The following is a 26,231-nucleotide window of genomic DNA, read 5'->3' as shown; positions in this document are numbered from 1 at the left end:
CTGATGCTGAAACCACGTGAAACACCCAGGTGCATCGCAAAACGTACGTAAAAAATGTTTCCCCCACACAAGAGGTCAGCATAAATCTCCCCGTTTATTAAAACCCCTTCCAGATGAAGGGCGCTCGCGCAAACACGCACACGCACTGTTACGTTTAGATTCAATCTCCGGAGGTGAAATTGAAAAGTGCCCGGGCGATGACTGCACACAACAGAGATGCTGATGAGACGCCCTGCAGCTCTCCAGCCTATTTTACAGCCTTTTTTCCCACTTTCATCCTTTTATTCCCCTCTGGAAAGTTAGAGTGTTATTATAAGCAGCGACTCAGACGGAGGTTTTTGACTTGAGGTGGAACTAAAGCATTTGTGGGAGACGTTGTTAAAAGGAACAGCACAGTACCTCTGTTAAACTTATTTACTGTAATTAATGTACTGTGGAGCGTCCTCTTAAGACGTGTTGCGGCTTCCTGCCACAGACGGAAACGCGCCCGATGTTTTCACCTCTACCGGCCGCCGTAGTTCCGTGGTTGATGACGGACTTTCGTTTTGTAGGAGGGCTTTAAATCGACCTGTCAGGATTGTGTCGCGTGTTCAGGAAATTTTCGCAGTGGTTACGGACACACGGTTTCCCACCGGGGTACGTGGCCGCACTAACACTCCATGGCAGCAGAAATAAGGACGAGCAAGTTCGTGGTGGTCGGGGGCGGCGTTGCGGGTGTCACGTGCGCTGAGCAGGTGAGAAAAGACGGACGCTACACAAACATCGATGGATTATGGAACGCAGTCAGTGTGTGTGCGCGTGCGAACGTAACCTACAGTACTACATTCCCTTTCTCTTTCTGCACTCATTTGTTTCATCATTCATTGTCCCTTGGAGACATCGAGTAACAGAGTGCGGAAAAAAAAAAGCTCTTGCCCCCAAAGGTTGCCGGTTCGAATCCCACTCCGTACCCCCTCGGGCCAGATCAGACTAAGTATTTACCCTGACCGAGACAGAGAGAGAACACCTGGGTAAATCAGTGTAAACGTGTTCGTTCAAATTCGCACAGCAGTGTTAGCTCTCTTGTAACTGAGAAAGTAGTGCTTGTCAATTCAATTGGTTCCAGTGAGATCCAAGGTTTGGTTACATCTGTTCATTTATCTGTCGCTTTTGTCCAGCCAGAGCAACTTGTACTGTTAAGCTACCTACAATTTATCATATTCGTACAGCTGGGCAATTTTACCGGAGGCGTTAGGGTATGTACCTTGTTGGGGGCGGGATTCGAACCCGTGACCTTTGGGTCCAAAAGGCAGCAGCTCTAACCGCCTAGGTTCCAGTGGTGTGAAAGGTTTAAAAACCACAGAATCTGTACGTAAACATGATGATGTCTTTCCACGCTCTGCAGCTTGCGTCGCAGTTCCCCTCTGAAGACATTGTCCTGCTCACCGCCTCTCCCCTCATAAAGGCCGTGAGCAACTTCAAACAGGTGAGGCCCCCGATCACAGCAGCGTTCTGCCGTGTGCACCACCTTCTTAGCATCCAGAAATGACTCCGTGTGAAAGGCGCATGAGTGCTGATGGCCTGACGCCTCTAAACCGGTTCCCGTGATGAACTGTACAAACTGATCACTCCTGGATGTTAAGAGACCGGCTGATGCCCCAGTGAATTACAAATTTAAAAGTACCCCTGTTGAAGATGGGGGCCCCCCGTTCTGAATCTGTCCTGTCTTTAGGTCTCCAGGACGTTGGAAGATTTTGATATCGAAGAGCAGCCTTCCAGTGTTTTAGAAGCAAAGTGTCCCAATGTGAGAGTGATTCACTCCGCAGTGACGAAGCTACAGGCACAGCAGCATGTGAGTTCGGTGGGATGTACGAGGCTCTGCTGTCCTCACTGTGCATCCTCAAAGCGAGCGGACATCTGTCCTGCGGTCCGAACTGATGGCTTGGGTCTGCATTCAGTCTGAACCTTGGGAATGCTACCTAAGTTCGACGCACCCCACCTTTACATAGTGGGGTGCTGTGTAATGAAACCGCACTGCAGTGGCTCTTTTATTCTTACAGGGAGCTTAAATGGAGAAAACACTCGTGTGAGCATGTAAGAAACTCACAGGACACACATTAATTTAACTATGCTGAAAGCCATGCGCCCGAACCACGGTCGTAAAAAGATTTAATAACACAAATATTCTTACGCTAGTGCAAATGAAGCCTTAATTTCATGACCAAGTGAAGATCATCTTGTGTCAAACGTTTGGTAAAGCTACACAGTGACAGAGACCTTGTCTAATATTGTAGATACAGTATATCCCTGAGCCAAAATGTTAAAATGTCCATGACCAGAGTACCTTGTCTCTCACTGTGCATGAAGTGTAGACTGTGGATCACTGTGATACTGCATTGGATAAGTAGTCTTTGATAATAATGGCTGAGTGAATGAAATTAAAACATTGAAAGACATTTTTACCAATATTTGCAGTTTTTTTTTCTTTTTTTACAAATATCTTGATGTTGCCATTGTCATGTATAAAGTTGGTTTTATTTTGGTTTATTTTGTAATTTACCTAAATGAGTTATTTCACAGAACAAATTAACTCCATTGTGTTAGGGAGTATAGTGACAAAACAAGCAGTCACAAAAGGGATTAGAACAAATATCAAATTGAGATGAATATCGGTTTAGGAGTGTAAATGTTTGAAAACAAAAAATTGTTCAAAGGAATTAAAAGTATTATCATTTGGAAGAAAATGCATTATAGAGGCTTTTTTGGTCACAGGCAGAAATCACTTCAGGTAGAGCTTCTTTGAACTGTGTAAATGGACCTATTTCTTGTACAACTTGTTCCTCTGTTTAGCTAGGATGCTTTGCAGAGGGTGAAAGTCATTGTCCATCATGGCAAGATTTTTTTTTTTTTTTTTTAAGGGTCATGATGAACATTGAGTCCGGCTGAAATTCATTGTATCAAAAATGTGCCAATACTGCCACCCTGTGGACACTTTTTGAATTGAATTGAATTTGGTCAACACCGATGACAGGATCTCTCCTCTTCAGTATATTAGTACTTTACAGAAATTCCTCATTGAAAGAAAATAGCATGATGATGCTGATTATTATTACAATAATGAAGGCCACATCCCCACTGCCAGATGCTACAGACAGATGATGGAGGGCAGATTTGCTATGGCAAGCTGTGTATCTGCACGGGAGGGAGGCCAAAACTACTCACTGGCGACAGCCCCTTTGTGCTGGGTATCCGAGACACTGACAGCGCCAAGGTACCCCATTTTTATGTTTTTGCAAGTACATTACACGCATATTGCCTTCTATCTTTCTAGAAGAAAGACAAGAGTGCACCTATTTCGTGTATATGTGTACATGCATGTGTCTGCTGATGTTTAGGGATGTCATTCTACCATATAAATTCTGACTTTGCTCACTTTGTTCCATGGTGTTTCAGGAATTTCAAAAGTGCTTATGTAAAGCAAAGCGAATAATTGTTGTTGGAAATGGAGGGATCGCCTTGGAACTAGTGTGAGTATGACATCACTGCCTGGAAACGCCATGTGTGTTTTGAATATGCGCATATCTGTGTGCATCCTGGGGGTGAAGCCCGTTGTCCGTTTTTGTCTTTGTTCCTTTGCACAGGTATGAGGTAGAGGGCTGCGAGGTGATTTGGGCAGTGAAGGATAAGGCTATTGGCAATACCTTTTTCGACGCAGGCGCTGCACAGTTCCTCATTCCTTCCCTGAAGTCTAACAAGCCAGAGAAGACTGGGCCCTTCAAGAGGACCCGCTATACAACTGACGAGACCATGACCTCACATGCTTCTGCAGGTACTGGATCAATACAGCTTGTTTACGGACCGGCATACGGCACAGCGGGCACAAACCGACACACATTGCATTGCATGGAGATACTCCTCACCACGAAAGCTGTGTGTTCTTTTAGACAAAGCTGCGGGCTTGGCAGGTGGCAGCGCCCTTGGGCCGGACTGGCATCAGGGCATGAGTCTTAGAGGAGCACAAGAGGTGAGTGCATGTATAAAAGGAAAGGGTGGGGGAGACAGACTGGGCTGTTTTCCATTCTTTTTTTGACCACTTTGCTGTAGATGGCCCGCAGAGTCCACGTGGAATACCACTGTGAGGTTGAGAAGATATGTACACGTGAGCAATACCAGCATGCAAGGCAGCAGCCATCCACAAACGGTTCTGAGCAGCTGGCAGATGCAGGTGAGTTCAGAACGACACGGCTTGGACAACAGTGAGAGGTTGTGACCTGGAATGTTGGATAAAACTCTTCTGTGACTCTTGTCTCCATTTCCCAGGTCACTGGCCGGTCTATGTCCAGTTGACTAATGGGAAGACATACGGCTGTGATTTCATAGTCAGCGCCACAGGAGTCCTCCCGAATACAGAACCCTTTCTTCAAGGGAACGCTGTAGGTACTGCACACCGTACTTTATCACAAATGCTTCAAGTGAATGTTCAAAAATTGATTACTCGATTTAACTGGTTGATTGCAGTTTGCAGTGGCAGAGGACCTTGGTCTTTGTGTGGATGACCATATGCGCACATCAGAACCAGATATTTATGCTGCAGGAGATGTTTGCACTGCATGTTGGGAACCCAGTGCATTGTGGCAGCAGGTAAAGAGGTCTTTTCTTTGTGAATCCTGTTTGAATATCCCAGCTTGTGGAAAGACGAGACTTCTGGGCAGTGTGCAGCATTTCCAGAAATTTTCAGCAGTGCCTTCATATGATGTATTGTTACAATGAGTGTTGAACTTTAATTTCAGCATATACTATTTACGTGTCGGTTCTAGATGCGTCTGTGGACTCAGGCCCGCCAGATGGGCTGGTATGCGGCTCAGTGTATGGCAGCAGATGTCCTGGGCGAATCCATAGAACTGGCCTTCTGCTTTGAGCTATTCACACACATCACCAAGTTCTTTAATTACAAGGTATGGGATGGAGTAGAGCTCTAGGTAATGTGCTGTACAGGGTGTTGTAGCCCCCATCTCTGGTGTGTATGCACAGTACATGTGTTCCTGGTTAGCTGTTTAAATTAAAAAAAACCATGGAGACTAACAGGTTCTCTTTACAAGCTGTCGTCATTTGACTTTTAGTTAACCCACTTATACTGTATCGTAAGCTGTGAGGACACGAACATGCACGAATGACACAAATGTCATTTGACACATTGTTAAAATAATTAAATGAACAATAGAGAGAACTTCATACTGTAGAGAATTCAGTAACTTTCACTTCCTAGCTTTTTAAATAAAGGGAATCAAAGTTTTGTAAGCAAAATGTAGCCACTGCTAGATACTCAAACACTGAAATCCAGCTAATAATCAGTATTGCCATGCAGTCATTTTACAGCAGATGTGAGTGGTTGTCAGGTATTAACCAGATTTCAGGACCCAAAGATAAGGTTAGTGGAACGGCTGGTGTGAGTTACCGTAAGTAGCCTATGTTGTAACTCAAGGACCACCTCCATGCAACTTTTCAAAGCAGTTGGTTGGCTCTTTGCTGGTATCCTTAGTGTCCACCTGTATATCTTTTCAAGCCTGTGATAGCAGCATACATGATGTATTTTTTGGTACTTTGCAATATCTGTGTAAGACCTATCCTTTCTTTTCTCTGTGCCTGCCTCCCCAGGTGGTGCTACTGGGAAAATTCAATGCACAAGGTCTGGGTCAAGAGCATGAGTTGCTTGTGCGCTGCTCCCCAGCCCAGGAGTACGTAAAGGTTGTGCTGGCAGGGGGGCGCATGGTAGGTGCAGTACTCATCGGAGACACAGACCTGGAGGAGACCTTTGAGAACCTCATGCTCAACCAAATGGACTTGACAGCTTACAAGGAGGAGCTGCTCAACCCCAACATCGACATCGAGGATTATTTTGACTGAAGGCTCACTAAGGCTGGCAGCCCCTGCTATGACAAATTCAGTCATGGAGATTGGGGGGAGTTCAGCTGCTGTTTGCATTTTGACAAGCACAGACTTGTCCATAGTTGTTTTGCTTGTCTTTTGAGTTCAGAATGAAAAGTTCATGCGTTTAAGTCCGACAAAACTGATCTTTGTTGTGTTAAGGTTTACAAATAGTAGCATAATTTACAGAAGCCAGTTAACACTTAAGGAATTAAATTTGAAACTATCAATTGACTATTTTGGTACAGTAGTTTGCAGTCTTGAGGTAATACTAAATCACTGCCTTAAAATTTTTACATTGTTTTTAAACTGACAAGACACAGCTATAGAGGCATCTTCCCTAAAGGTGCACAATGTCCTTACGCAGCAGACACACCAAAAAAAGTACAGTACAGATGGTCCATTGTGATCGTCACCTCTGAATGAGGCGCCCCCTCCGCATACTTACTCGTGCCCACATGCCACGAACAGTTCTGGAGAAAGATGACCCCCAGGGTAGACAGAAGTTCTTCAGGGGCCCCCTGCTGCAGCTCACAATCCCAGAGTCTGAATCTTGCAAGTGCTCATGGGATATGTAGTTGATCCTTTGCAGCTGCTTGCTGTAGTAGCTGCGTAAGTTGGACAGCTCCTCCATGGCAGCAGCAGAAATGACTGAGACCTCAGATGGAGTGCTGACCATCACTGGCTCCTGCCTGACAGGAGAGCAGTCTGCTACCTCAGCCAATATTTGCCTTTGCTTTTTTTTAGGCTTTGACTTGTGTACCCGGTTGCTGGGGGCCGGGCGCCTGGGTGTAATGTCCTCAGAGCTGTCCTTCTCCACCACAGCAATGTCTATGCCCTCCGCTACAGCTGCAGGCTGTGGGAGTGGGACAGGGTCCAAGTTAATTTTACTCTCTGTAGGGGTGTTGCTGTGTTTCGGGGTCTGATACTGACAATTCTTTGATTTCCTGGTGAATTTCTCATTTGTGTGTGAAATGTGGTCCCTGGAGAATATGGCCATAACTGTTGCTGGAGGGTCAACGTCCTCCTGCAGAGACAGTGTTACAGGTTAACCGGGGAAAAGGGTGCACTTCTTCCACCATACCTAAAGACAGAACCCCTGTCCTCAACTTCATCTGTCCCATTATTCCTGTTTGACCTCCACCTTCTACAAACCTGCTATCATGCTCATAAGGCCAGAACCTCCAAACATTTCCAGCATACCTGCAGTCATAACAGCCAAGCATCCACTTCCCCATCAACATCCTACCAATTCAGTAATGACAACTACCACCATAGCCATAATATGACCACATGCCGAGTTATAGTAGTAAGCTTAACATTGCCATTAGTACAACAAATCAGTACACCGAAGTACTATGCACAAGTAAATTCAGGTTAGGGGTTAGTAAATTATGAACAAATGAGTAGTAGTATAGTAAAACAGTTGATGCATGAGTTGTCACCTCCCTTTGACACCATGCCTCGTTAAATGCATCATTTTAGGCAGGACACATTGAAGGGCTCGCATTATGTTGGTAAATACTTGTTTTGGCAATGCTCTGGGAAAAGCTCATATTAGACTGCATCCCAGCATGCAATGCCTGGCAAACGCACAAACAACGGAACTGTACTTCTTGGGTCGTCTTGTGGGTGAGAGCATCAGAGAACATCTTCCTTGACTCTCTTGGGAATGGGGTTGAGTCGGGCAGTGTCCCCAGGCCCGGGCCTCTTTCCTCCTTTCGGCTTTCCCTGTGCTCTATTCCTATCTCCGCTCCCGTTGGACATGGCTCCCTGTTAATTCATTCATAGCATTAGCTCTGTGACAGTGGGGTCACTGACTGACAGGAACAACATGAATGGGTGGGATTTTTAACAATGCTGGCAATGCAAGTAGGTAGAGTGAGTAAGGCAAGGTCATAACTGTGACCAGCACAACAGCCAGGTTCACTAATAAAACAACTTACAAAAAAAAAAATTTTTTTTAAAGAAAACCTTATACAGCATCAGGAAAAGATATATGCGAGTTGTCAGGGGGCAACAGCGTAACTCACGTTGTTACTTTCATTGAGTAATGACCTAGCTTACTGTTTCAAGTGAAGTGTAGCGCTGTAGGAATAAATGGAGCTTAAAACTTCAGAGAACAAGAAATGACATCTGAAGTACACTCTGGCAATATTCCATTTGAAATGGATGAAGTCATTTTGAGTAGATAAAATGGCTATTGATATGGAAGTAAATGCCACTTTTTCTCAGGAAAAGTATTGATGTCAGTGAAAGGTATTCATCTACACACACATACAGATAAAAGACTTACTTTTTTTGGAATTATATCCTTATGTAGTATGACAGAAACCTTTACTAATTATACAGGTCACCATATCTATGAATTTGATGTATTTTCCTGAATTTACTCAGTGTAGAATTAAGACACCAGGGAATTAGAATAATTTCCTAGAATTGCTTCAGGGAACTGTTCTTTTTTTGTGACACCCTGCACAACATGAAACCATTTCACAGACAGTGTTTCACAGAGTCCCGTAATAATTAAATGTCAGTGTGTCATCTGTGGAGGGCTTCCCCCTCACTGACAGATTGCGCTTGTGAACAAGAACATCCAAAGGCCAGGCTGCCACTGAGCACCTGTAGGATCTTGAGTTTGTACTGTTGAACATTCCATACTTTGGCTTTGTGATGTTCTGTTAATAATGCCTCTTGGTAAGTTGGCAACTAACCACATTAAAGAATGCTAAGAAATCCCCACCACCCTCCCAAAATTACATTTCAGTGACCAAAGCAGTGATTGTTAGTAATAATGGGAAACTATTAAACCACTGATCAACAACTCAATCTATACAAGAGGTGGATGGGAACCCTGGAGCAAAACGTGATACATTCTAAGGCTCACAGCTGGGCCAAGGGAGAGATGACCTACCTTCATAGGCTGCTCCTGGGATTTCAGGGAGAGGTTGTGTGAAGCCAGTAGTGAAATTAAGGTGTCTCGGAAGAAATGACAGGTGAAAGACAGGTAGAGACAGAAAATGACAGAGCTTGCTAGCCAGAGACTTACTAAAGGATGATTAGCAAAATAACAGGTTTTGAAAGAGTCAGATGTCACTAATTAAAAAAGTCTTTTAAACAATGACATACAGGCAGAAACTCATACTGCCCTGGAGGGAGATAGAGATAAGGAAGCGAGAATAAATAAGGGCAAGAGCAAAGAGGAAGTCCAGTAGACACGTTTACCCTCCACTACTTACTGGCTTAGTGACAGGCAGGGTCCTCTTCATCTTCATGGTCACAGTATGCTTTTCATTCTTCAGCAGTGCTGCCTTGCGACCAAGCTTCAAGTAGAAGTAGGTAGTGTATGGGGTGAAGCTGAAGTCTTCACTACAGGAAAGGAGAAAGGAAGGAGAGGGATCTCCAGCAACAGGAGAAATTGTTCTGTGAAAGGTTATGTGAGGAGAGATGGTAAGGAAACTACCTGAAGTACCCCTGCAACAGGAGATGGATGAGGATAGCTTCCACCTCCAGACGTGACAGGGCAGTGGCCTGGATCATCTTACGCCGTTTGGCAGGACCCTTTCCCATCCAGGCTTCTATCACTTTCAGGGGGGTCATCTTTTCATCCATAGTGTTGGCCATCTCCACAATCTGCACTGCTTCACGAGCATGCTGAGTGATGTCAACGGTGACACAGTCTGCAGCAGAGGAAACAGGCATGTACGTAGCCAAGTGGTACGTAAGAAAACAGAGAATAACCCCTTGAAGAGGGAAGAAAAACAGGCCACATTTCAGAAAAATACCCCAAGGAGACTGTCTGGATCCCTTACAGAGAGCACTCCACACATTTCAACCTCTGGTGTACAATTCATAGCACCTATAGTGGGGAGAGGGGGTCCCTCTGGACTGTAAAAATCAGAGTTGCAAATGAAGTTCTGAATCCTAGTACAAAAGAGAGGTTCAATGCAGCTGAACTGACTTACCATTACCATGGCGACAGATGTCACACATTTGGTTGCAGTCGTCATCATCCCAAACCTCATCAAAATGGCCTGCCAGCACCATACGCCGGCACCTGTACAATAGCACAGGTGTGAGCACTACTTCATTTTTCTACTTAGGTGTTAAAAATATACTCATCTAGTCCAAGGTACTCATTCAGTTACTTGAAAGTAGACATAAATTATGGCCAGGATATTTATTTGTTCATCCCTAAACACTGTGAGAATTCTGGAACATTATGATTTAACGTGGCTGCGTAATTTACCACTAAGCTTACTTAATCATAGTCGTGACCACAAGAAGAGAACAGTGTCCCAGTCCCCAGAGCAAAAAGGATGGTATGTGCTACCTGTCCAAAGTCTGGCAGTAAGCAACCATTTGAAGGAGCTTCTGTTGGCCCACATTCTCCATGACAACCATGGTACTGATCCTAAAGATATCGGCAAAACCGAAGTACAAGATGCAGTCCGCTGGCTTGTCATCACGCCCTGAACATTGAAGGAATCACCAGCAGAATGGTGAGGTTCATACAGACAGGTGAGCTGAGTTCAGACATGAGCAGGCTCAGCTTCAGTGAGTGCCCTACCTGCACGGCCACTCTCCTGGTAGTAGTTCTCTATGGACTTGCTGAGGGAGTGGTGTATTACAAACCTGACATCTGGTTTGTCAATGCCCATCCCAAAAGCCACTGTAGCCACCACCACCTGTATTCCAGACATGATTGGTTAGCCATCTATGGTGTCTAAGCCCATAGACGTAGACACACATATAGGGAGGCTTGCCTGAATCTTGTTGGTTGTCCAATGGAGGTGCACACGGGATTTATCCTCTGGCTCCATATTGGCATGGTATGGCTGGGCTGCGATGCCCTTCTTCTGCATGTCTGTCGATAATACCTCTGCATCCTTCTGGGAAAATACGTAGATGATCCCTGCCAAGAGGTAGACACGCAGAGTGCAGTCTTAAGGATTTACGCAGCAGTGGTATCCAAATGCCTTTTTAATTTTAAAAAAATAATAAGAAAAAAAAAAAAAAAAAAAAAAAAAAAACCCCACACACTTTACCTGACTGGCCTTTATATCTCCCATTGATCAGTGCAACAATATCAGTGGTAGAATCTTCATGGCTTGCTTCTTTGATCCGTACCTTGAATCAGATTTTGCGGTATTTTATTTGTTCATTCCATTCCCACAGAAGCCTGAATTATATAAAATTGCCAGAAGATGAGTAGTTAAATGTGTAATTAGTTTTTAAAGTTAACACTACAATGTCTGACTAATGTAATATCAATTCACATATGAAAGTAGGATGTAATATCCACAACAGGCAGATTCCATCCATCATCACCATGCACTTGTCCTCATGCAGGGTCACAGTGGTCTGGAGCCTATCCAGACAAGGTGCACTCTGGATGGAATATCAGTCCACCGCAAGACAATCACACACTACTGGCAATTTAGAGTCTGTAATATGTCTAAACTGTGGGAGGAAACCGGAGCACCAACAGGAAACTTCAGATACACTGAACCTAATTTGAATCTACAACACAATACACAGCCCAACACTACCCAGTGTCACCATGCCACCCCAGGTAGATCATATTTATGTTTTATTTCAGCATAAAGCTGCTTTAAAATGCTTTCCTCAATAATGTATAGAGAAACAATCTGGTTGCTAGCAAAACTGACAACACATGCAACACAGTTAGCATTCCAGGTGTGTTCCAATTGTGCAGAATATAACCAAGAATTAAGAATTCCAGATTATAAAGAAAAAACTACTAGGCAGCTGTTACCAACCTCATAGTAAAGGTTAGGTCGGTTGAAAGAAGCTGTAAGTGTTACAGGATCAGGGATGCTAAGAATCTTCTGGCAGTCCTTCAGTACCCCGCTTGTGGCCGTGGCTGTCAACCCAATGAGAGGAACACTGGGAAACTGCCTCTTCAGGATTCCCAGCAGCTTGTAGTCTTCAGTAAAGAGAGAAAAGAAACATCATATCACGGAACAGGCTGACATGACCTACACTACTCTGCTCCTTTGACCAGAAAAAAAGCCACAAAAATGTGCGCAAGTTGTTTCCCTGTGAGCAGCCACAGAAAAAGAAATCATTGAAGCCCTATCATATGATGAATGTCTCACTAGGGCCCAACAACTCTGTCTGTGCTGATCACTTCTGTCAGTAACTCTTAACCCCCCAGCTCGCACACTTCCTCACCAGGCCTGAAGTCGTGACCCCACTGGCTGCAGCAGTGCACCTCATCCACAGCGATGCGCTCCAGCTTGCCCGCCTTGTAGGCCTTCTCCAGCTTGGACATCAAGAGTTTGCTCTTGGCAATTTTCTCTGGGGTCACATATAGCAGCCGGAACGGCGTTGCCTTTTCCGTCATGGAAGCCAGAACCCATTTGGCGTGTTCCTGATATCACCATTCCAGGTGAACAAAAGGGGTTTAACACTGAATTGTGTGTCTGTCAGAATACCACAGATTACAATAGAAAATTAAGTTTTTAGGACAGCAGAGGAAATAGTAAAAGTAGTTGCATGCTTGGGTTCATTACCTTTTTACTAGAGGCATTAAGTGTGACCGCATAAACGTTGATGGACTTCAGGTACATGAGCTGATCTTCCATGAGAGAGACCAATGGCGCAATCACGAGAGTGAAACCTGTTGTACACATACACGCTGTTATGAGAGGACTAATTAACCTTTCATTAATTCCAGAGTGAGTGCAAACAAAGTCCACAGAACCTTTGGAGCAGACAGATGGCAGCTGGTAGCACAGGCTCTTCCCGCCACCCGTAGGCATGACCAAGAAGACATCCTTCCCAGACATGGTAAGGTTGATCGCCTTCAGCTGGAGTGGACGGAATTTCGAGAGGTGGAACACCTCTGACAGCTGCAGCTGCACTTCCGTCGACCACGGAAAATCTAGGAATTGAAGTTTTGTGGTCGCTGTTTATCTCGGCATAGCCAGTAGTTTGGGACACAGTTTAACAAGGAATACACCATTAACTTATTTGTATGAATCTAGCAACAGAAGTACAATTAGAATGTCAAGGACTGCAAAAGGTATGAGTGTGTCACCTGTCCCTTCATAACGCTTCAGATTCTCCTTAGTGCTGCTTGATGCTTTTGGGTGGGCAGAGCCTGAGGGTTGGGCTGAATCACATTCACGCTCAAGTTTCTTCAGCAGCTCACTCTTCCTGGAGTTCAGGTTTGACTGCTGCTCAAGCAGCTCAGATATTTGCAGCTCCACCACCTCCAGCTCTGCCTCCACAGACTCCAACTCCCGCTGGACTTCTGCAGAGGTACAGCAGCACTGACCAATCAACAAGCAGAGATATGCTGCAGACATTTAAGTAGCACCCATAGACAGAGCCACCTGACCCATGAGACTAGTTCCATTTCTGGCAAAACATGGGCAATGGAAATAATTTAACAGCTCAGGGTTAGAATGACAGTCTGACACTTGACTCTCACTAACAAGATCGCTCTCAGAAAAAAGACTATCTCACTTTAACAGGTAAACCAGCCAATTAAGTCACATGTACAGGCAGGACCTTAACCTTCCTTCCTCTTCCAGCAAATGCAAAAATGGCTGCGTTACTAACACTCCCTGCAATGACAACCACAAGACAGAACTTCCAGGAAAGATGTTTGTATAAGAAGCACACAACCAGGCAGACTCCTCAGGGTCAGGGCACTTACCATTAAAACTGCTCCCCTCCATTTCACTCACGAAACCTCAAGGAAAGTACCTTGCAAGTAGATGCACTCCTAAAAGTCTTCCATGACCAAAAAAAAAAAAAAAAAAAAAAACATTTTTACTGATATACACATGAGAACTGCATCCAAGGCTTCTGTTGAATGTTATATATTTATTATATGGTGACATCTACCCTGCAGTACCCTGGTGTCCTGTCCAGAGTGTACCCTTCTTTGCCTAGTGACCTATGCATCTGAGATATGCCCAGGATCACAATGACCCAGTACTGGACAAGCTGATAGAGAATGAATGAATGAATGAATGAATGAATGAATGAATGAAAACTATGGTGAATGATACAGAGCACAGTAAATTAGAACATCGAATCAGACAGTAAGAACTGTTGCACAGTGCTGAGTAAATACATCTGGCAAGTTACTGAACAATCCAGGGCAGGTCCACTGTGTCACATTCCAGAATTTCATGAATCCAGCCTGGTGGGGACACAACCATGCAATTTGAGAAATATCCAGGGGAGTGTGTGCTGGGCCCTTTCTGAAATCCATCGCAGTGTGGGTGTCAACTTTCCAGCAGGGTTTTTCTAGCGAATGGTTAACAACAGCATGTGCAATAATTAAACTTCAGTGTAACTGCCTCAGACAGCAGAGGAGAACCATCCCAGGGCTGTACACAGGTGCAGGATTCTTTAAGTGTTCTTTAAGGCCAATACCTGACAAGGTGGTACACAACTGTCTGGTGGGGCAATGTTCACTACCCACGTGTGCTCAAAATGCAGAAACAGGAGGATACACAACTCCTTGGTGAGCTCAGTGAAAAAGCATTTGGGCTGAAGAGCTCGGATGGATGGATGGATGAATATCGCTTCCTGTGAAACACGTGATTTCCGGTACAAGACTGCCTTGTACTGCACACTAGGCGTACGAACGAGTACGAGCGGTGCTTTCATGGGGTGTCTCCAGCGCAGGCCAGGTGCGGCACATATTTCGTTCTGGACTCACGCTTAAGTTTACAAACAAACTTGTTTTTTCTCATACGGAAACGGCTCGCGGCGGATTTTATGTTGAAAACAAACTTGGTGAGGGCCGCGCCGTTTTCTCCCCATCATCACGTTCGCTGTTCACGCGTTGCCATGATGATGATGTGCAGTGAGTGACTCACACAGTCCAGTATTATTCAACACATTCTGAATTTCAGAGAAAACTGTTAAGCACAACGCCCAGCATATCATATTTGAAGTGAAAACACGAATAGCGGTTACCCACCGTGTAACAAAAATAGGTAGGTGATGCACTACTTACCAACACCTGCCGCTTCAGTCGCTCTTTACTATTCTTTTTTTTTTTTTAGCCTAAACTACCGGTCCTGGTTGCTGAAAGCCTGTCCATGTGCCTCAACCAATGAGAGAAGAGAATTCATGAACGTTGCCCCATTGCATGCTGTGACCGAATTGAAGAAACTGGGCCATTGGGTGCCTTCTTTAGTGCTCAGGACCGCGAAAACACTACTTGAAAAATGAGCCGCAATGGCGCCTATAGAGCACAGTTTCGTAAAGTATAGCGCGTTTTGAAGGGGTTTGCTCAGTGGTTGTATCTCGGTGGGCCAATCCGTGCGCGCGTTGTTCCGTGACTGCGTGGTTCCGGAAGACGTGGCGGCCACCGTAGCGGCAGGCAGCTGCTTGCAGTTGGTTTCCGAAAGCATACCAAAAGTTACCCGAGCGGCTAGCTGTTGATCCGCCCAGAGCTGCAAAAATGATCTCGTTAACGGATTCCCAGAGTAAGCTGACGTAATTTTTTTTTTGTAATGTGTCTCTTCGAATTGGCCTCTTCTCTTATAAGCAACTTAATTGGAGCACAGCAGTATTGTGGCGATGCCGAGGTGGAAATGAATGAGTCGTGTCATGTGTGTGGGCTAAACAAACAGGCCAGATAAAATATGTTGTCGCTACGTGATGTCCACTTAACCAAATAACCGATGGTACCTTTCGGTTTGTAAACCAGGTTCATGAGTTTTATGGTTAATGTTCTCGTTTTTATAAGCTCGAGGAGTTTAACACCGAGTATCCGCTCGTAGCTTACTGTTTAGCTAACCGACTGGAGCCTGGCGCTGCATACGCTGACACTCACTCACTGACAGCTGAAAATAAAATTGCTCACACATTGTTGACATTCCCAATTCTATCACCATGCCTAGGCTAGTAACTATTTTAACTTCGTCGCCTTGCTTTGCTGCTTTTTCCGTGAACTAGTCTAATTATAAATTAATAATGTAACAAGTAAGAGTTCGTGGTAAGAATTTCCTTCCGAATCACTCAGTCAGTGTGAAATGAGACTTTGATGACGTTGCTCAGGAACGTGGACACATGGATGGAGATGTAAATGTGTGTTTTCATCCCTCACAGAAATCGGCATGGGACTAACAGGCTTCGGCGTGTTTTTCCTCTTCTTTGGAATGATTCTCTTTTTTGACAAAGCTCTCCTGGCCATAGGCAATGTGAGTACCACGCTTGTGTCAAGTTGTGATATAAATACTCTCGCTCAGTTCAAGCAGCTGTTTGACTGGAAACCCAGCAATATTTTGGCTGGACGGTCCGCTACTGTGCTGGGTCCTTTTCTGTAATTAGGCAAGATTACGGACTGACAGACTTCCAGTATCCTCCCACTTTAAAAGTTATGAAGCATATTTCATCAAATAGCAAAAAACCTCAGGAAAATTTCTGTGATGACATACAATTCGGAAAAAGCAATGTGCTCAAGAATACACGTTTCCTGAACCGCTTGTCCCATTCGGGGTCGCGGGGAGCCAGAGCCTAACCTGGCAACACAGTGCGTAAGGCTGGAGGGGGAGGGGACACACCCAGGACAGGACGCCAGTCTGTTGCAAGGCACCCCAAGCGGGACTCGAACCCCAGACCCACCGGAGAGCAGGACCTGGTCCAACCCACTGCGCCCCCTGCTCAAGAATACTTAACGCGCAAATTGAGTTAATTCTCCTTTTTTGATCCATGCACGCACATTTTTACCGGCATCATTTTAAAGGGATTAATGTAATGTACTGTCTTCAGCTAATTTGCATGGTGAAATTAAATCTTCCCACTTTAGCTGTCAGACCTGCAAAGCTTTATAGAATACAACCAAACACTGTGTATGTTTTTATATCTGTGTGTAGATCCTGTTTGTCGCAGGCCTGTCATTCGTCATTGGATTGGAGAGGACATTCAGGTTCTTCTTCCAGAAGCACAAAGTGAAGGCCACTAGTTTCTTCCTGGGTGGTGTGTTTGTGGTATTGATCGGCTGGCCTATGGTGGGAATGGTCCTGGAGATCTATGGCTTCTTCCTGTTGTTCAGGTGAGCTCCGCTTACGGGAGGAGCTGCATATGGGGGCTGCATTTGAACAGATTGAACTATGATTGAATCTGTGTTAGACATTGCTGTGGGTGCATGCCTTTTCTCAACCTGTCTTTTTTTTTTTTTTTTTTTTTTTTTTTGTGTCAGGGGTTTCTTTCCAGTTGCTGTGGGCTTTATCCGGAGAATCCCCATTCTGGGCTCGTTGCTCAATCTCCCTGGGATCAGTGGGGTAAGTGTGATGGTGTTGTGTTAGCTTCCCATAACCAAGAGCCATCAAAGTCTGAAGTGTCATTAAATATGGCAACGGTCTTTCAAAGCTTTATCCCTTCTAGTTCTGAGTCTGTACTACAGCATGCTCTAGTCTCAAACTGTTGTCAGGATGTTTTAAAGTACAACTCAATGTGTGAGGTGAATGTATGTCGTTTTTTTTTTTTTTTTGTTTACTTTTTTTTTAAAGCCTTCGTAAGGCTCTGAAGACCATCTTCTGTCATGGTCAGTCACTGCTCATCTTATACCAGCTTCTCACCATTGCAGAAGAATGAGTTTTTATGTAAATATAGCCTGAGCTCACAGGCTGACATGTATGTCATACACACATGCCCCTCAGTGGTTTTGTGCAGAATATACTGTGCAACTGTTTCTTGAAAGTAGTCCACTGCATGAAACTTTTTTTTTTTTTTTTTTTTTTTTTTTTTTTTTTTTTAACATGGGCATTTTACTGGGACATGCTATCTTTTTGTTGCAAGTACTTGTATAAGGGAACTAGTTACACTTCTACCTGCCGCTGAAGCTATAGTCCCAAAATGGTACTCCTTGTTCCATGCCATTTCATCTGTTACACCCATTATTTATACTGGTTTTTAAGCTAAATATTTCAAATATATTAGGTGGTCATGACATCCTGATATAGGTATACCCTCTGTTAATCATTTGGCCTAAATGTTATGTGTCATACTCAGGGCAAGGTTAAAATAACGATCTTAGTGAGCCCACGTGTTTATTTTGTTGTCTTAGGGTTCACATTGTGATCGTTAGTATTTAGAAAATAAACATTCTTATTGATTGCAGTGACACAAATGTCACTTTTTGCTAACTGCATCCTTTCTGGTTTCTCTTTTCAGTTTGTGGATAAAGTCGGCGAAAGCAGCAACATGGTATAGCAGCGACATTTTGGCTTGGAGAAGATCAATTTATTATATTTATAATAGTTTTCTGAATTAATTTCATCTACAGCTGGCTAAGTTCCCCTTAAATGTTAAGGTCTGAAATCTCTGAATATGGCCTTCTTCGGTTTAGAGGGAAACCATCTGCTTTTGTTTGTCATTGGATTGGCATGATGCAAGTGCTTTTATGTACTGGAGAAAGCACCACGCTGGTTGCCATGAGGACACTGTTACCTAGAAACTTTAGCTATGGGCCCAGGTTGAGTGTGTCCCATAAGCCATTTATACACATCATGTTTATGATAAAACTCTGGACTACAATGACTGAAGTGTATGATCCTCTGGACATGCAAATAACAGGATTGCACCTGTCCATTTATGTGCATCATGAAAACAGCCTAAATCCTGTTAAATTTTGCTATATGGTTTGTGCTGTGCTTTCTTGATTGCCAGATATGGCAATTGATGTTATACCCCCAACCCCCACCTGAGGTCCTGAAAGCCAAATGGAGAAATGTTTGTCTTATTTCCAATTAACTGCATACATCTACACTCTGCATTTACTACAAAAGTTTTTTTTAAGTCTGTTTGTAGGACAATATGTTCACTTCCCTGTGTAAAGTATTAAACAGCCTCCAGGGGGAGATAAACAATAAAGCCAATGTTTTTTGTTTTACTGTACTGAAATTTTGTAAATACAATTTTCAATTTAAAAAGTGCAGTGTGTGCAGTTTTTTTTAGCAAGATTTGAATAAACACTACTGGTTGCATATGTTTAGAACATTAATAACCTGGACATGTAAAAGTGTAATGTGTTTTAAATTTAAACAGTTAAGTGCCAACAGAGTGAGTGACTAGAAACAATGTTGTCCTTTAAAAAATAAATAGTAAAAAGTATTTTGCAATTACATTTTCTACCGAGACAGCTGAAAAATTATAAAAAATACGATGCACAGGTGGTCTGTTCATTGCAATGCTAAAATGGAACAAAAATTCTTGTGGTGAAAATTTCATAGTGGAGCTATATTTCCCCCATAAGAAATAATGCAAAACTTGTTAACCATGACAATGTACCAAACAACTGAAAAACATGGACATCTTTTCTGCCTTTCATCTTTTGCTTGGGGTGCCTTACATTCTGTTTGGTCAACTTTTAAATATACTTCTAATTAAAAAACTGGAAATATAAAAAGTTGGGTTATGCTGTATAAGTGAACACTGTGGAAAAACAAAGCAATACACCAGTGGCATATTCTGTGGAGGCAAACAATAGGATGAATAAGAATAATATTCAATCTATTTTTTATTAGTGTTACCTAATCATTACTTTGACCAAATTAGTTACTGATTTAATAAGCAAGGTTTACTTGCACTGTATGTAGTACATCATATAAGCCTTTGAATCAGAAGTGCTGTAACAGGCAGTAACAACAAATGTCTTTCACTGTCATCCTGTAAAAGATATGCACCAGCAAAGAAATGTTTCAGAAGTTTGTGTATAATAAAAAGCAATAATTTTTTAGCAACAAAACATAACTGGGTAATGATAGAGACAAACAGTACACAGATAAAATAAAAATACATATAGATACATAATATGAACAAAAAGGTCCAGTATTTAGTTAGGCTGGTTGTGTAGCACTATTGAAGAAGTTCCAAAAAGATGTCAAAGTCTTGGAACATTCATTAGAATTTTGAGGCAGGTAAAATGTTAACTTTTCTAGTGGCAGTAAATTAGACAACTGAGTCAATCATATATCATTGGTGGGAGCTTGTGTTATAGACCACAGCAATAACATACATTTGTTTCCCCAATAAGCAAGAACGGGGTTTAACAGGGATATAGAGAGCAGCAGATTAAAATTTTTGTAAATGACCTTGTAACAGACGCATGCCAGAGACTGCAGGTGCGGTGCTCTTGTCTGTTTTTATTTCGTGGTTCGCCAGGGATTGCTCCCTACCCCCTGTCACAGGGAAGGAAGGGGAGGAAAGGGTCAATGGACAATCCTGAACCGATAGGGCTGCAAGGCCAAATACTACCAGGTGAGGCGGGGGTTGGAGTCCTTCATGGAGTGCAACCACTGCAAGGGGTCGTAGTCCGTACACAGCTGGAACTCCCGTCTCAGGAGGTAAAAACGGAGTGGACTGCCAACTTAATCGCAAGGCACTCCTTCTCAATGGTGCTATATTTGCGCTCTGGGGGAGTCAACTTGTGGCTGATGTACAGTAGGGGCCACACCTCCCCCTTTACCTTCTGGGAGAGGACTGCCCCCAAGCTCTGATCGGACGCGTCCGTCTGCAGAAGGAAGGAGAGAGAGAAGTTAGGATAGGCGAGGACAGGGCCCCCACCCAGCATTTCTTTAATCTTCCGAAAAGCACTCTGGCACTGCTCCGTCCACTGGACTGGATCGGGGGCCCCTTGGCGGATGAGATCTGTCAGGGAGGTGGTTACAGTGGAAAACCCCAGGATAAACTGGCATAGTAATTCACCACCCCTAGAAAAGACCTCACCTGTTTTTTAGTCTTGGGGACCGGACAAGCCACAATCACAGCCATTTTGTTAACTTGGGGCCGAATCTGTCCACTTCCCAAGACAAACCCCAGATACCGTACCTCACTCCTTCCAAATTCACACTTCGTCAGGTTTGCCGTGAGGCCCACGTCCCTCACGGACTGTAGGACCGCCCTCAAATGGGCCATGTACCACAGCCAGTTGGGGCTGTACACAATGACGTCATCCAAATAGGCTGTGGCATAATGGGCATGGGGCTCGAGGACCTGGTCTATGAGCCTCTGGAAGGTGGCTGGGGCCCCATGCAAACCAAACGGGAGTAAAACAAATTGGTGTAGCCCAAAAGGAGTGGAGAAAGCCAAGATGTCCTTGGACTCTGGAGGCAAGGGAATCTGCCAGTGGCCTTTGGTGAGATCCAGTGTCGAATAAAAGCGAGCAAACCCCAGTCGGTCCAGCAACTCATCCACTTGGGGCATGGGATAAGCATCAAACTTTGTAACTGCATTGACTTTTCAGTAAGCCACACAAAAGCAGACGGAGCCATCCGGCTTCAATACCAGCTGCAGTCGCTGTGGGATTCCTCAATGATTCCCAGCTGCAGCATTTTTTCGAGTTCGTCCTGTATCACTTTGTGCTTATGGACAGGAACACGGTACAGGCGACTACGCACTGGCCTCCCCCCGAGGGGCTGAATGTGGTGCTGTACGAGAATCGTCCAACCCGACAGAGGGGAGAACACGTCGGCAAACTCCTTCTGCACCTGGGTCGCCTCCCTATGCTGTAGGTCCGAGAGACCCGACCCTAATTTGACAGGGAGGGGTTCCTACCCTGGTCAGGCAATACTGGACCCAACCTGTCTCGCACTGGGTCCGTGGTGGCTAGGGATGCGACTGGCGCATCTTGCCAGCATTTCAGGATGTTAAGGTGGTATATCTGCCGGCCCCCACCTATGTCGGATCAGATGACCTTGTAGTTGACCTCACCTATACACCATGTGACCACAAAGGTCCCTTGCAACTTGGCGAGTAATTTGGACTGCAACATGGGAAGCAACATGAGTACCTCATCGTCCGGGGTGAAGTGTTGTAACCGCGTCTCCCTGTTGTATGTGCGCGCCTGCCTCTCCTGAGCTTGCTGTAGGTGCTCCCGGGACAGGTGACCGAGAGCATGTGAATGCACCCTCAGGTCGAGGACATGTTGTACTTCATTTTTACTGGGGCTGGGCCCTTCCTCCTATACCTCCCTTACGATGTCCAGTACCCCCCGGGGTAGTCGGACATACAGTAGCTCAAAGGGGGAGAATCCCGTGGAGGTCTGGGGCACCTCTCGCACTGCAAATAACACTGGGTCCAATAGTTGGTCCCAGTGTCTGGGATCTTCAGCAACAAATTTAGAAATCATATTCTTTAAGGTCCTATTGAACTGCTCCACCAAGCTGTCCATTTGGGGGTGAAAAATGCTGGTGCAAATGGGCTGAACTCTCTATAGTTTGTACAAGTTCATGAGTGCACGTGACATAAAGGCAGTGCCCTGATCTGTAAGGATTTCCTTAGGGACGCCCACCCTTGTGAATATTTTAAAGAGTGCCTCCGCCACCATGATGGGACAGTCCTGTCTGAGGTAGCTAAAGGTCCCCACACCGTCTGCACTCTGGTCTCTGCATTCCGTCCACCCAAGAGGCCCCCCGGGAAAAGGAAAAAAAGGGGCTAAAGGGACAGCGGGGGGGACCCTCTGTGACAGAGGGGAACGGATCGGGGAGGTGCGGGCCACAGGAGCAGAAGGACATGTTGGAGGAGGGACTGGGCGGCCAGGGGCCGGGGCAGGCCTGGCATGGGCGGTGGGCTGGGACTCGAGTGGCCTCTGGGTGCTGGGAGGGGTCGTTATGGATGGAGGTGAGGGGGGCTCATGGGTCGTGGCCAGGTGATTTTCCGCCAGGGGGATGGCATCAGCGAGGGTCTCCGGCCGGTGATGAAGGCCGGCGGTGAAGGCCGGCATGGCCGCCATAAGCTGCTCCAGGGCCACCTGTTCCATGATCCGCTCCGGGTGTTTTCGGTCCAGCTGCAAACACCTCCGGGCGGAATCCAGGACCTGCTGTGCGAAAAGGAAGGGCAAGGTTGATTCGCCCCACTGCAGGCCCCGCAGGTGTTGGCGGTGTCCCTCTGGCATCAGACCAACCCATTCCATGACGGCCTCCCGGAGGCCTCCGTAATCCACTGTCACCGCGGCAGGGACTTGCCGGGCCGCCATCAGTGCCTCGCCTGTTTGGAGAGGGGTGAACCGCTTGGCCCACTCCACCAGGGCCCACCGGCAGGCGTGGACGGTACGCTCAAAGACCTCAAGAAAGGTCTCTGGATCATCCTCTGGCGCCATTTTCAGCAGATGGATGGGGGCGGTCGCCGGCTAGGCAGGGCAGTCCGTGAGGACGGCCAGGGCTTCAACTAAGGCCCGGCGCTCCACCAGCTGGACCGTCATCAGCGTGTCTAGCGACTCCTGCTGCTGGAGCTGCATCTGTTGGAGGACATGCTCCAACTGGTCTCTGTCCATCATGCAAGAGGTCCTAGGTTTCAGTACCACTGTAACAGACACATGCCAGAGACTGGAGGTGCAGTGCTCTTCTCTGTTTTTATTTCGTGGTTCACCAGGGATTGCTCCCTACTACCTGTCATGGGGAAGGAAGGGGTGGAAAAGGGGAAACAGGGAATAGGTATGACGGGGCTTCTCCGCGGTGGTTCGGGACAGGGTGTGTCCGTGTTCGTGCTCTCCTCCTCTGTCTCTCTCTCTCTTTCTCATTGTCAGGCACTGGGGAAGAAATAGGGTGCATGATTAGCCCCAGCTGTGGCGACCCCCATCCCTCTCTCCGCTCCTTTCCCCGGCCGCCTCAGTGTGCCACAGACCTTCAATGTATGAATGAAAACCATTCCAGTAAGCTAAAATACTGGAAAACCATTACAGTATATCTTATCACATTCCCACAACGGCAATCTGTATCACCAATGGAAGCCTTACATTTAAAGCACAACTGAGATGTGCCTGGAAATATCCAGCGAAGATGTACGGGATTAAGAATGTAGTGTGACAGAATTTTTTTTTGAAAATTGTCTCTGAATGCTTGGAGAATTGCAGATAAAAAAGACTTTAGCACATACAGAAAACATTAATCACTGAAAGACAAGTGGTCATTCATGCTAAGGTCATGCTCCTAAGTTTTCTCCAGTGCATCATAAGTATACGTAGAAAAAGCTTGCTAGAATACTATTTTATGTATAGATCATATCCTTGGAGTTTACTAGGGAGATGAGTGTCACACCTACGAACTCAGCAACAAGCAACACCGGCGGCTGATCAGGCTCCGGGCACATAAAAGGGCAGCCCGGACCTTAGGAAGCTGCGGAACCTTGTTTCAGCCTCGTTACTCACTCGCACTCCTCGTCCTGCTCCTCGTGATTAACTTCCTGGTCTGCCTCGACTCCTTGCCTGTCTTTGAATTACGCCTCTCGGATTCTCCCTTCGGACTACGTGCGCACATCGGTTACCCTTGCCTGCCTCCTTGGCCATGTCTTACGGATCGCCCCTTGAACCAGCTTCCTCTGCTCCGCGCTTGGGTTCGACGCACCCACCCCGAGGAAACACCCTGACAATGAGTTCTATTATGGTTGTAGTCTATTCTTCAAGAAAATATCAGATGCAAATACTTAATACTAATTAGTCCAAAGTTACTTTTGAGATGTTCAAACCTTATCAATATTTGATCTCTAACTAATAATAATATCTACCACCCCTTTTTTGGAGTCTAATATGTCTGTGTGTTGAGGTCCACAGCCCACTGTCTACTGTTCTATCACTCACTGTTAGCAGCCAGAAAGAGCTGTGTCTAACTATAACTATTATTGTGTGATCCAAAAGAATTTTCAGTATTTATGTTAGGTACAGCATATATTAAAATTTGTGAATTTCCTACTAGGCCACATGCAGTCAGTGAGCCACATGTTGGATACCTGTGGGTTACAGTGTACCAAGATAGGTTACTGCTTTTTAGCAATAACTTTATAATATTTAAAACATAATGCATATTATTACAGCAAAAATGTGTTTTAAAAAATTCTGCCTGGTTTAATTGTTTTACTTGATCAGTTGAACCTTGCCCCCAACAGATGTAAATAGAGCTAACTCTCTAAAAGTGTTTTTAATTGCCAGGGAATCATGTGTAACTAGGGTTTGCCATCTAATACACTGTTAAAATCACCAACAAGGTATTCAAAGCTTTTAGTTATAGACATACCTACAAAGTTCCTCTGTCACCACATTAGAAAGCCCAGGATGGGTATGACCCCACTTGGACGCCCAGAGGTTTCTTTTCCTACCCTTCTTCATGGATGGAATTTTTAAATTTTCTTCTCCTTGGTTGCCCTCTGGCTTACTTGTCAAACTCAGTCATGTTTTGTCACTGTTTCTGTCACTGGCCTGTACTTATCTATTGTTCAGCCCTCTCTGTCACTCTGCTGAGAAAAGCGTTGTGTAAAAATGAACTGAAGTGAGTTGAACTGAGGTTAGAATATAAAAACATTTGTATGACTCTTCATATCCAGTTAAAATGCATCACTGCAGGTCTACAATATGGTCACAAAAAAGAGCAACATAATTGTAAAAACAAGGTACAACAGGGGTGGTATAACGGGACTCTATTCATCAGATCTTGTAATGACATCCGTGCTCAAAGGAATATTTTTGAAGTATGTCAAGTTTCAAGTTTATTGTCATAGATACAGTACCATGTACATGTATCATAAAATTCTTCCTGAATGCTTCTCCACAGACCATGGACAAGGACAGAGACAATAGAAATACTGCACAAACAAAACAGTGACAATGACAGTGAGTAGTGCAACAGCAATAGCAATAAATAATGGTAACAGTAGTAACAATAATACCAGTTGACAGCCAGAGAACTCAGAATGAGAGAATGAAAATGCTTAAAGTCACAGTGAAATTTAACAATGTGCTTGAGTGTAGCAGTCCAACTGCAGTTACTAGAGGTAGCACATTGGTTAGTGTTGTATATTCTTACAGCAGTGGGGTAAAAGCTGTTCCTGTACCTAGCTGTGTGGGTTCGAATAGACCCGAGCCGTTTTGCAGATGGCAGGGAAGAGAAAAATGCCCGTGCAGGGTGACTATGATCTTTCATGATGCACATTGTCTTTCTGAGGCAGTGTGTAGTGTAGGTGTCCTGAGCTGTTTTGACCACCCTCTGTAGGGCTCTTTTGTCCTGTATGGAGCAGCTGCCACCACAGGATGTAATACACCTTGTGAGGAGGGACTCCACAGCACACCTGTAGAAAGTGGTGAGGACCGTAGTGGACATCTGGGTTTTCTTCAGACACCTGAGGAATTGGTGGGCCTTTTTGATGGTTAATGCTGTGTGCTCAGTCCATGTGAGTTTGCAGTGAGGGTGACCCCTAGGAATTTGAAACTGTTGACCCTCTCTACAACATACCCTCCTATGTATACGGGTGCATGAGCCGTCTCCTGTTTCCTGAAGTCAATCACCAGCTCCTTAGTTTAATTGACATTTAGAGACAGGTTGTTGTCCTGGCACCACTCT

General features: G+C 45.0%; 3 protein-coding genes across 4 annotated transcripts; 2 read left to right on the top strand and 1 right to left on the bottom strand.

The window, feature by feature from the left end:
• The first annotated feature begins 498 nt into the window (after positions 1-498).
• Positions 499-6,136, top strand: pyroxd1 (pyridine nucleotide-disulphide oxidoreductase domain 1). Its single transcript, XM_018747584.2, has 12 exons — positions 499-734; positions 1,385-1,465; positions 1,712-1,831; positions 3,122-3,250; positions 3,433-3,506; positions 3,621-3,808; positions 3,924-4,003; positions 4,084-4,204; positions 4,300-4,412; positions 4,498-4,620; positions 4,797-4,934; positions 5,635-6,136. Exons 1-12 carry the CDS (start codon positions 660-662, stop codon positions 5,881-5,883), a joined length of 1,491 nt encoding a protein of 496 aa, XP_018603100.2. The 5' UTR covers positions 499-659; the 3' UTR covers positions 5,884-6,136.
• A 716-nt stretch (positions 6,137-6,852) lies between these two features.
• LOC108931646 (RecQ helicase-like) lies at positions 6,853-14,992 on the bottom strand. 2 transcript variants are annotated; one of them, XM_018747581.1, is made up of 17 exons: positions 14,912-14,992; positions 13,595-13,671; positions 12,971-13,186; positions 12,635-12,814; positions 12,444-12,550; positions 12,103-12,301; positions 11,688-11,854; positions 10,953-11,034; positions 10,671-10,819; positions 10,475-10,592; positions 10,238-10,376; positions 9,870-9,961; positions 9,368-9,584; positions 9,144-9,273; positions 8,819-8,833; positions 7,518-7,677; positions 6,853-6,931 (listed from the first exon to the last, which is right to left on the bottom strand). In XM_018747581.1, exons 2-16 carry the CDS (start codon positions 13,614-13,616, stop codon positions 7,546-7,548), a joined length of 1,965 nt encoding a protein of 654 aa, XP_018603097.1. In that variant the 5' UTR covers positions 13,617-13,671; positions 14,912-14,992; the 3' UTR covers positions 6,853-6,931; positions 7,518-7,545. The 2 variants fall into 2 exon arrangements, with proteins under 2 accessions (XP_018603097.1, XP_018603098.1); XM_018747582.1 differs by lacking the exon at positions 8,819-8,833.
• Positions 14,993-15,252: 260 nt separating this feature from the next.
• golt1ba (golgi transport 1Ba) lies at positions 15,253-18,781 on the top strand. The gene is made up of 5 exons (XM_018747235.1): positions 15,253-15,386; positions 16,012-16,103; positions 16,779-16,957; positions 17,105-17,186; positions 18,079-18,781. Exons 1-5 carry the CDS (start codon positions 15,362-15,364, stop codon positions 18,115-18,117), a joined length of 417 nt encoding a protein of 138 aa, XP_018602751.1. The 5' UTR covers positions 15,253-15,361; the 3' UTR covers positions 18,118-18,781.
• Positions 18,782-26,231: the final 7,450 nt, after the last annotated feature.

Source organism: Scleropages formosus, chromosome 2 (assembly GCF_900964775.1).
Source record: "Scleropages formosus chromosome 2, fSclFor1.1, whole genome shotgun sequence".
Taxonomy (NCBI): domain Eukaryota; kingdom Metazoa; phylum Chordata; class Actinopteri; order Osteoglossiformes; family Osteoglossidae; genus Scleropages; species Scleropages formosus.
The sequence above is the reverse complement of the archived record's forward strand: the minus strand, read 5'-3'. Positions and strand labels throughout refer to the sequence as shown.